This window comes from Lytechinus variegatus, chromosome 17, assembly GCF_018143015.1.
Source record: "Lytechinus variegatus isolate NC3 chromosome 17, Lvar_3.0, whole genome shotgun sequence".
Classification (NCBI taxonomy): domain Eukaryota; kingdom Metazoa; phylum Echinodermata; class Echinoidea; order Temnopleuroida; family Toxopneustidae; genus Lytechinus; species Lytechinus variegatus.
In genome coordinates, this window is record NC_054756.1 from 3,123,169 (window position 1) to 3,135,188 (window position 12,020).

At 34.8% G+C, this 12,020-nt stretch overlaps 1 protein-coding gene across 1 annotated transcript; it reads left to right on the forward strand.

Moving 5' to 3' along the window:
• The first annotated feature begins 257 nt into the window (after positions 1-257).
• Positions 258-10,319, forward strand: LOC121431396. Its single transcript, XM_041628961.1, has 4 exons — positions 258-725; positions 5,300-5,404; positions 5,791-6,099; positions 6,692-10,319. The coding sequence occupies exons 2-4, from the start codon at positions 5,341-5,343 to the stop codon at positions 7,033-7,035; spliced, it is 717 nt and encodes a 238-aa protein (XP_041484895.1). The 5' UTR covers positions 258-725; positions 5,300-5,340; the 3' UTR covers positions 7,036-10,319.
• The last annotated feature ends 1,701 nt before the right edge of the window (positions 10,320-12,020 follow it).

Sequence of the window (12,020 nt, forward strand, 5' to 3'; positions counted from 1 at the left end):
AGTGATAACAAACATTAAATTCACTCCAGGTTCAAATTAATTTGAACTCATTATTTTAAGGACAGTGAAAATTTAAGCTAACATTTCATTCCGATATCCTCATGTAAAACAGAAAGCGGAAGTTTATATCCGATAGAGGAGGCACAGTTCACGGTTAATCCAAGCGTGTTGCAATAGTGCTGACGGGAAAGGACCTCTCAACCACGTGTCCCCAAATAAAACCACAGTTTTAACTTCCATCGCACACCATGTATGGTATGATAGAAATTATACATCCTTTATCATCAATGCTTCAAAAGGATTGATGACACCACCGTGGTAACACCTAGAAGTCGGCTCTTTAGTTAAGTCTGGTTTGCGAACTCGGCAAACATTTCGTAATTTTCTTCTCCAAGTCGGATAAGCCCGAACAATTAGACGCGTACCATTTGAAATCAATTTTTTTGAACGACCCTTTTATTGTGACGAATCGCTTTTAACTTTAATATTTGAATATTAAAAAAACTCTACCCCATCCGGACCCTGTGGGGAGTTTCACATCCAAGTAAGATTTAAAAGATCTTATTTACTAAACTCTTCGATCTGGAATCTGACGCCGAAACCTTACCTGATATATCACCAACAGAGCAGAGATTGTCAAGTTAACTCGATTGTTTTAGCGAAGGAGGGATTGAACACACAGGGATTTTCATCCAGTGATTAGATAAGAGACGGCTGTCACTAGAGTAAGTATATATCTTAATTGAAATTCATATTCTCTCAGAAAAACTTCAATGAAAGATTATTTTAGATCCTTTGCCTTATTTTGTGTTGTTCATTGCTGTTGATTATTTTTTTCTTCGTTATTTTTCATGCACTCCTTTTTGTTTAGCAGGAAATAATTTTTGTTTTATTTATGTTCTTTGTTTCTAGTGATTTTCCACTTTTTGTATGAACTCGCTGAATAACTGCAGTGGATATGCCGTTATTAAATAGATAAATGAATTGTATAATGAGGGGACCACTCATAATTTATTTTACATCTTATTATGAACTATTCTAATTTTCTCCTCATGTTCGTGTGAAATTCAAACATTATTCCTCTCTGGACATGTGGAATTATCATTGTTTTAACATCTAATTGTTCAGTCAAGTCGGTTGATTTATTTCCACATCTGATTAAAAACACTAGTACAAATTCATATGCAAATAGATATATACAATAAAAAAAATAAAATGAAACATATTCAGTTTGGAATCATAATGTGGTGAGAATTGATAAAGGCTTATCAGGGTTATTCCCAAAGGTAATAAAATTTACATAAAACGTTTCTTAAATATATACAAAATAAAACACAAAACAATAGAAAAAGTAATAGGCACACATGGAATTGAAAAATACAAGTGTAAATGAAGTAACAAGACAATCAGACATCCTAAACCCTACCCCCCCCCCTTCCCGGCAACATTTTGTTAATTTTATTGGATTCATTTTCAACCAGGTAATTTTTTTGTTTTCTTTTAACATATATATTGCATAATTCGAACAATAAAAAAAATATATATATGGATGAGGGGCATCATCGACTCTCTTGTTTAAATGTCCCTGAGTTGGTCATATTACTGTTTTGTACAAAATAAGCAAAATTTTTGAAATGTCATAACTTTCTTTTTTAAATCCATTTTTATGAGATTGTCAGAAATATGCATGCTTATTTATTTTTCTTATACAAATCAACATTCTTATGGTGTGGACTGGACATATAATATTCGCAATGTTTTACCAACATCGTAACATTGAATAAGAGTGTATCATGATTAAGTACCGTTAACATGGTAAAGTTTGTTCTTATTGGGAATATTTTCGCACGACTGGTTCTAATAAAATTAAAATTCCCCCAAAATCTGGTCAGTACTAAATAATAAGGACAGATAATTTGGGGGAATTTTGGAGAACATGTCCCTTAAGTAGACCATGTAGAGCAATGGCTGCACGGGAACTATACATGCTGTTCGATTTCAAGCAAAAGTAGACATTTTCCAAATTGGCTCTATTTCAAATCTGGATTAAAATTTTCTATCAAAACTCATATGGAAGTTCATAAATACAAAGGGTGGTGACAATTGGCGTAATGTTTTGATACGCATCTCCTTATATGAGAATCCGAACCATAAAAACAATTATATACATGGAACTATATCTTTTTTTTTACTTAATGTCAATTTAACAGAAATCTGAAGGTCATCGTTTTACATCATATAAGAAGAAAAATTTTCAAACATAGGTTGCGGGAAGAGTTTAAAAAATGTCAAATTTGTGATGCCGGACACTAATGCGACGGACTTGGGTTTTTGTATCCACAAAACAAACTCGAAGTTGCTTCTCCACATTCAAATAACTTATTTAAGACTTCTATAATTTATGTTGAATAGTAACGTTTTGCAGGTTTTGATCTGAAAGAACTATTAAGAAGTAATGAGACACCTTTTCCATGTCCTTTTTGTATAATGCAACTGACCGATTTTGGGTACGTCATGGCGTCCGGAATATATAGCATACAACCTTTCTGTGTGTATTGTTACATGTATAAAACCTCGGTTGTCAAGATAAATTCGAATCCGAAGTATAAACTTGACTAAAAGACTCACCCCTGTAAAACTGACAGCACCAAGTATTAGAAAAGACACGTATAATGTAACGCGACTAAACGTTGAATCGCCCACTAAACATGATATACAACATAGCCGACGTCATTATCATGATTATGGGACTTATCCCTACCATACACATAATAGATATGGGTCCTCATGATGATGATGGTTTAACATGTCGATTCCCCTTACGTCATTGAATAAGATAGCAGAGATATCCAATCACTTTCAAAGGTCACTAAATGCAATGGAATATTAGGGAGAATAGATAATGTTTATTTGCTAATGGGAGAAATCTCCACTTAAACATATTCATTGACTATGATATCAATACCAATTCATACTAGCTAAACATTTGACTTCATTTTACACGTACTTTAACCATTCACCCAATACCTTGCTTAGAGTGATTCAAATTTACAACCTCCCTGAAGCTGCAAATTAAAATACAAGACATTTAGGATTACAGTTGATGATACTAGAAAAATATATTGTAATGACTTATCCGTACTATCTTATCACATCATAACTTTGAATTTCGAAATATGAAATAATCTGTTAAAGGGGAATGAAACCTTTGTCACAAATAGGCTTGTGTAGAAACAGAAAAATCAAAGAATAAGAATAAAGAAAGTTTGAGAAAAATCGGACAAATAATGAGAAAGTTATGAGCATTTTAATATTGCAATCACTAATGCTATGGAGATCCTCCCATTGGCAATGCTACAAGGATGTGTGATGTCACTGATGAACAACTTTCCCTTTGGTGGACTATAAAATACCCTCAAAATGTCTCTTTTTTGCTTTTTCTTATGATGATACAAACTCTCTATCCATGATGTATTCTTAAAAAATATGTATTACATGCCCTCATGTAGAAAGAACACATGATCTATGGATATATGTGATAAAAGAGGCAATTCAAGTGAAATATATACTAAAGTAATGGGGAGAGTTGTTCACAAGTGACATCACACATCTTTGTCGCATTGCCAATTTGCTATCTCCATAGCATTAGTGATCGCAATATTCAAATGCTCACAACTTTCTCATTATTTGTCCGATTGTTCTCAAACTTTTGACGATCTGTCTCTTTGATTTTTCTGTTTCCACACAGGCTATCTTGTTCCAATGGTTTCATTCTCCTTTAACGAATAAAGTACAAAGAGGTTACGAATAATTACCCCAAATCCCGAAAATTGAACCCCTTTTATCGGGTCAATGTTTAGCTCTCTTTTGAAACTATTAAATAAGGTTCAAGAAAACTGCCGGTGTCATGTAAAAGATCACTTGACTGTCTTACATCCGTTTGCCGGATTCCGGATATCCATTCTGATTTCCACCTTATCTTCCATATGACTCTCAGATTGTTTAATTGTGACATTATAGCTTTTCTTTTCTCTATCTGTGGTTGAATTCTGTCATAGATTTGATTTTCTAATTCTGGGGACTGGAAATCGGGGAATCCCTTTTATATCACATAGATTCAATTGCGAAAATTCAAAGGCAAAAGCAGCATTAATTCTTACTAAAAATGTACTGTCACAAAGGATTTTTCACAAAATAAAGAAAAGTAAGAGTTGAGCATTAACATGTTACGTTACATTGTATTTATCATTTTTGATATATTTTCATTCATCTAATTCATTTAAACAATTTATTTCTTAAGATGAGAAGAGTAAGATCAAAGCGTTGATTCTCGCTTGCTCAATTTCAGGTCTACGTTTTACAAAAAGAACTGAGCGTGGGTAATAGTGGTATTGCACTTAGCTACATAACTAAACAAATTTTGTTGGACTGTTTTTGTTCTTGCTCAATTTCAGGTCTACGTTTTACAGAAAGAACTGAGCGTGGGTAATAGTGGTATTGCACTTAGCTACATAACTAAAAATTTTTTGTTGGACTGTTTTTGTTAGTTTTTACTACAAGATAACCCATGAGCAGATCCAGAATTCACCAGGAACACCCCCTATTTCATATAGAAGGCTCAAAAACTGTACCCATCTTTCATAAAGTTTTTTTTTCAGTTCAAGCTCAAGCGTTTTTATTTCCCATGTATCAATTATTAAAGAATACAATATTAAAACATCACAAAATTGGTACATAAAAGTTGAAAAAAATTGGCAATAAATCTTATATAGATACATGTACAAAATCAATAGTATGATTACACATGATGTAGAAAAAATGACAAATGAAACACTAAAAAAAGCATAGCTTGCAGATTTTTTTTTTTTTTTGATCAGCAAGGAAAGAGATATCAGTACAAAAAAAATGTCTTTAAAGATTTGACAGAAAAGCGGTATATCAATCATTAAAAGTATAGTTCTACACTGTAAAAAAAATATTGGGTAAAATTCAAACTAGCACGAGGGTAATTATTGTGTCCAACCAATTTTGGGCAGTATTTTACCCAATGCGGGAAACATATTGTCCAGTAGAGATAAAAAAAATAAGCAGCAATTACTTTCGAATGGAAAATTTAGAATTTACCCAATATCTTTTTACACTGTAATTGTGGTAGCAATACTTTCATAAAAATAAAGCTATATGCCTCCACCCCCCCCCCCCCCTATGCTTCTGAGTCTAAATGATATTGTATTGATCCTTTGAAGTTTTAAGATTTTCTGGATTTTTACTTTGTACCCCAATTTTCTTCTTATTTCAGATTACTTTTCTTTGGAGCAGACGTCAGGTCTAGAACCAACTATGCATTCTTTGTGCGTAAACCTCTTCTTGTTTATTCTTTCATCGATTTCGTCGGAAAATTACGGTAAATTTCATAATTCGTTAATATTGATAAAGGGAATAAGGCATTTGTCAAAAAGTCGACCTTTTCGGAAAAAATATAACCTTTTCCCCTGAGGTTTCTCAAGTTCATTCTGTTAAATCTTTATACAGATATACTCAGCATCTATCACAGCTTAATTCGAACTTATATAAACAGATGTTCATTGTTTGATCGACCTGAATCACTGCAAACTTCTACTATTTCTCTTAATGAAGTTTATAGGGCTTAGTTCTTCTTCTACGTTTTAAAATTTCTTTGTAGTCGGTTTTCATTGATAATATTTTTTTATCATCGTAACACATAATATCTAACTCTCTTATTTAATATGTTCTCCCCTTCTTCGATATTTTTTTCTCGACGAATTTCAGGCTTCCCACACGACACACTAACACCAAGTACAGTTGCTGACGTCATAGAAGTGTCAGCCAATCGGGATATATCTGAGGGTCTTGGTAGTACGTCAGCCACGCCGTCCTCTACCTCCATATCGAACCTCGTTGATGACGACGATGTTACGTCCGGTGCAGGGTTTCTTGATACAGACTTCATCGATCACGCCTCTACGAACGATGTGGACGATGCCTCCGATGTCGGGAGGGCTGTCGCGGATCTATCCCAGGCCGGTATTTACCGTGACGACACACCTAGCAACAAAAATGATTTTACGTCCCAGGACGGTAAGTATTAAGATTAGAATAATACATTTCATTTTGTAATATTGAAGGATTCATTCCGAAAATTATTCATTCACTTTATTAGCCCCATATGTTCTCTTCATTTGCAAGCACCAATGATATACATTTAAATCCTGTATGCCTATGATTCACTTAATGGAATTAAGCATGAAGGACATGAACATGATGAAGGAGGGAGAGAGGGGGGGGGGGGTAATAGAACATGTAAAAGCATACCGTCAAAATTTTTATAACAAAATACATGCTTGATAGCCCAATATGATTCCAGCAGTAGCTTTCAGAAGTTAGCTGGAATAGCCAATCACCGATAAGACAAACAGTCCTTGAAATTACACAATTCTTACACTGAACCATTGTCATATGATAAAGAGAATCTTCTTTTCCTGAACGTTTATGACTGTGTTATTGATACACGAAATGATTAAACTCCAATTATTATTAATTTCAGGAAATTAAAACTGTTTTCCATAAGCTCTTATTTTAGGAGCCAGGCTTATTGTCTCTTTAATTTGAATCTATTTCACCTACAATACAAACCTTCTTATATTGTCATATCCAAATCCTATTAATGTAGGTTTTCCATGGTGGTCGCTTATGCTTATTCTCCTCGCTACGGTCGTGATCATCATCGCCATCGCACTCCCGTTCGCTCTCTACAACCGCCATCTCAACAGACGACGCGCGGTCATCAGGAACAGCAAAAGGGCATCGGAACTCATCGTCGATTCGTGGATGGCAGCGTCTCAATCATCCATCCCCGGGGGGTCCCCATCGACATCATCTGACAGCGGTAACGAATTCGATGTCCAAGGCACTAGTAACCAAGATACCACGGAACGGCAGTCGAATAGGGGAATGATGGTCATGGACGATGGGACTAACCAAGAACATTTTCTTGGAGCAGAGGGTGGATGCTGAATTTAGGTTATAAATAATATATTTTAAATGAAGAAATATACGTAACGGCAGCGCTAAAGGCCCTCTCACAATTTTACAAACCGATTATTAAGACAGACTTTCAGATGAAAAGACTGCAACGGTCTGTGTGATATCGCTAAATAATACTTCGGACTAATCATTCCATTGTGTTATTTCTTTTGTCATGTTTGTGGGAAGAGGTATAGGTGTGTATGTGAGACTAAGAGGGCTAATTATCGCTCCAAACATGCCAAAGTTTCCTAGGGATAACGGTATTCTCTTTTAGTGAGATGGAAGCTTTATTTTGCATTGTCGTGTTCAATGATAAACAAGAGGTGCAATGAAATTTTCCTCTTTTTTCTGTTGGTCAAGACATGGCCAAGTTCTCAAGAAATTAGTAGAATGCTGGGAAATTCGTCATATCAAAGGCAATAACCGCATGAGATAATGTCAAAGCAGATGAAATTGTATTAAAACAACATTTTCCATGTATCAATACCCGGAAGGGCGTTACGGATAGAGAACGCGTATATTCTACTTTTTTCTTGTTCAATATGTAGACCACAATGCAATGTGATAGCGCCGACTGAGCTATCAAAAGATAAGTATTGAATAATTAAATTGAAATGACTGAATATGAAACCATGGTAACACAGATTTCTCTTTCACATCGCTGGATAATATGGCCAATTATCACTTGCGCATGCGCTAGGTAGTCAGTCCTACGGAGCGAATCAGTTTTACATCCGTTCTCAATCAATCGACCGTTCGTTTAGGATCTGTTTCAAACAAAATGCATTTACGATCGCATTATAATTAGGCCTGTTCGGTTTGAACAAAGAAAGGGCAATCCTATAGTTATATGTAAAGTTGCATACATATCAAATCTAAAATAAGGTTTGATATGTATTGTAATACATCCCTACTGCATGTAATCTGTACCATGTCTATCTCACCTTACATAACATAAGTTCAAAGAATTATATAATTAATTGTGATAAATCGTAACTTACTAATCTATGCTCCAATAAATGACACAAACGTTCGTTATTTAATGGAACAAGACTATAATAAAATGTATATTGTATTCGGAGAAGTATAGCCTTAATTTGATTAATATAAAATTAGTATCAGTCACTAGCGTACCTACGGGGGGCAGACTGCCCCCCCCCCCGCCGCTTACGAGCTTAAAATACCTTTTTTGCCCCCCCCCCCGACGAGATTGAATACCTTTATTTATTGCCCCTCCCCGACGAACTTGAAGCCTTTTTTTTGCTTTTCATTTTTTTTGGCGGACGGTTTGCCCCCCCCCCTGTGGAAAATCCTCTTATTAAGATCATTGGCCGACAATCTTTAAGTTTGACAAAGTTCACTGATCTAGTTAACGAGCTATGGCCCAGAAGACAAATGAAACCAAAACTTTCTACATACATGAGTATTTTAAACGTTGATCCTGCAATGTTGGGCATACGGAAACAGGTAAGCATACATGTCTGCAGTTAAGTATTTCGTACCCTGATTTTCCTTTTTTTTTTCGAGGCTTAAAAAAAATAGAAAAGAGTTTCACACACCAGTTAATGCTCAAATGTAACTATCATCAGCGTCGCCGAGATACTGATGATCAAGCATTATTATAACGAATAATCAAATCAAAATTTATAAACAAGTGAATTCAGTAAACCCATGTCCTTTTCACAGCAATCAGAGGCGGTTGATATCAATATCTTGACTGCCACTGTGCTTGGAGTGAGACTACTTAAAAACATCAAAAGCATTATTCATAACTTAAACCATAGGAGGATTTCATCCATTTGATTTCATAAACCACCATCTTCCATATGCTCCTGTATGAAACACGAAAATCGAGGAGGGTGGGGTGGGCAAGCATACAAGTATCCCCCCACGCTGATTGCTGCCAGTGACGTATGCGATCTGATTATTGGAAAATTGAAACATGAGCTTGCCATACATTAGACATTTGTTTTTTTAATCTGCTCAAGATCGAGGGTCGATTCCCCCGAACATTGATACATTATAGTGAAGGTAGGCCTGTGTGGGATCATGGACCTATGATGGGATGTATACGTTCTTATAACGTGTTATGGTGTGGTTTGATTGCCTGTGTATGTATTATTTCGTCGGTCCTCAAACAATATTACACCTATGTCTGAAATGACTGAAATTACCTGGGTATACCGTTTACTGTATTTTAACTCAAAATATGATGTCCCCCCCTTTTTTTTCTTTCAGCTATGATATGGTGATATGCCGGGGGGCATATATCTGATTCATGTAGCGGACGTCATGCACGCCACCCGACGTTAATATTACGAAATATTGTATTCTTAATTACCTTACTTACGTTATTTATACGTAAACTGACTCTTGCAATATGTTTTACATGTATAATGAAGCTCTGATATATATTGTAATATACCATGTAGTGTCTTCAACAAGTATACATGAAATCAGTGTTATATACTGATAATAAATGTTTAAGTAGCAACCTTACTGTAACCATAGTTCTTTATACATGTCAATAAGAGGTATGTTAGATGTCTTCCTTGTGGTTATTGCTATCATGACTATATTAACCCTTTTCATACAATGTCATAACTGGAATGTTAAATTACTTGTTTCATTATTTCACATTTATATGGGAAAATGATAAAGCTTTGGGCAAGTTTCTGTAAACGAAATTGGGATAACAAGATAAAACAGAATAAACATCGCATTGGTCAGTGCCACTGAGATTGTCTGGTTAGAGAGGAAATGAAATGTAGGAAAACCTACTATACAGATTAGGGTAATGCTATTAAATAGATATATACCCATCAATGCAATAATATATTTATATATTTATAAAACTCTATTTATTTTTACATCCTTCACCTTTCACTGACAATCATCAGTTTTATATGATATAATAATTATATACAAATATTATGTGATGTATCATGTACTATGATCACTTGTGTTCAAGCTGAATTTCAATGCACTGTATAATGGACAATATAGAAATTGAATCAATTGAATTGAGTAAAAAAATAAAGTCGGATGAACGCTGTGTACTTGTAGAAGAAGATCACAATTGATTTGCTTTAGTAAATGATATTGATATTAAATTGCTTATTATAAGTGAGAAGAAAACTTTTTTTTTCGAAGGTACAGAACTCTTCTATTGGCTTTGCTTTCTTGGCTTTCATACCAATATTTTTTTTCAGTTATTTTCGCCATTCTTTCCCTCTTTACTGTTTGAACGGTGTAGATATTTTGTGGGTGGACCTGCGTGGGGGACTGGTTGGGTGTGCGCATGCGTGGGGGTGTGAGGGTGTGTACGTTGAACAGGGATGAGAGCGAGCGTTGCAAAATACATTTGAAATACAGGACTTCTTAGAAGAAAAGACTCACATGCCTATCATTTTTTCCGGCAAGTTATCGTTCATCTTTGGTATACCATTACCTTGAAAGAAAAGGGCCTTTCCAAGGAGGAAGGCTAAAAATAAAAACAACAACCATAACGATATAAGTTTGGAAACTACAGACTAGTTGGTTTCTTTTGTTTACCAAAAAATAGAAACTTTGCATTGGTTTTGGTTTGTATTTCCTCATGTGTGTGTTGTCGTGCTCAGTTTAAGCGAGGCAAGCGTCGCCGTTTGGAAGAATTATACCAAGACATCATAGATAAACTTGCACCTATAAAGTTGATAAGAGTACGTAATAATAATGGGTATTTAGAGGCGCTAAAAACAAAAAGTACCATAGCGCGTACAAAAGTAGGAAACATTTAATATTTGCAATGATTACTATACAATATTTAAGATAAAAAGGAAAATATTAATTATTGAGGAAAAAGGTATGTCTTAAGGGATGATTTGAAGCCAAGAACACTGGAAACATTTCTTATTGAAAGAGGGATAGCATTCCAAGTCTTGGCAGCTGCTACAGCAAACCGTTTTTCGGCAGAGGAGAGTTTTGACAAGGGAATGCAAAGTCTGCATGTGTCAGTGATTGAACGAAGATTACGAGAGGATGTGTATAATTTGATGGTATTATTAAGATATTCAGGTGCTAATTGATTTAGAGTTTTGTATACATATAAACAGACTTTAAACTGAATGCGTTGGAATAGAGGTAACCAGTGGAGTTCCTTAATTAGGGGTGTATAGTATGAGTTCGGGATCCAAAGCCAAAAATTAATCGAGCGGCACGATTCTGTATAACCTCAAGTTTTCTTCTATCTCTAGCTGACAAAACAGTATATAAACTATTACAGTAATCTAACCGAGAAAGGATAAGTGCTCGCACAGCATGGTGACATGTCTTAAGATCAATAAATCTACGAATCCTCCACAAATTGCTGAGATGATAATTACGTAATGAAAGCCTGCCATGGATAGCATCTAATTATTTTCCTTACGTATTTCTTAGTTAAAATTTCTATGTATTTTCTGTTGTTTCAACTTTTGTTTCTAATTTTTTTTATTTTTTCAATGGAAATTATTACAGACTATTAAACAACTAAACTAAACCCTAAATTAATAGGGCAGACCAATTAGAACGAAAAATAACCACCTTTCGTGAATTTCATCTCCCATAGACTTTGTACACAAAGTATAAAGATGAATTTCAATGCACTGTATAATGGACAATAAAGAAATTGAATCAACTGAATTAAATAAAATTAAAGTTGGATGAATACATGCTATATATATGTATTTGTCAAAGAAGACCACAATAGATTTATTTAAGTAAATGATATTGATATTGAATAGCTTATTATAAGTGAGAAGAAAACTCTTATTTTTCGAAGGTAAAAAACTCTTCTATATTGGCTTTGCTTTCTTGGTTTTCATACCGATATTTTTTTTTTCAGTTATCATTCGCCATTCTGCCTCTCTATACTGTTTAAATGGTGTAGATATTTTGTGAGTGGATCTGCGTGGGGGACTGGTTGGGTGTGCGCATGCGCGGTGGTGTGAGGG

What these genes read in the sequence shown, in the direction of transcription:
- LOC121431396 (XM_041628961.1), top strand. Translation starts at nt 5,341, where the DNA reads ATGCATTCTTTGTGCGTAAACCTCTTCTTGTTTATTCTTTCATCGATT. An exon ending in GATTTCGTCGGAAAATTACG is followed by an intron (nt 5,405 to 5,790) that starts GTAAATTTCATA and finishes GACGAATTTCAG; the next exon opens with GCTTCCCACACGACACACTA. An exon ending in TGATTTTACGTCCCAGGACG is followed by an intron (nt 6,100 to 6,691) that starts GTAAGTATTAAG and finishes CTATTAATGTAG; the next exon opens with GTTTTCCATGGTGGTCGCTT.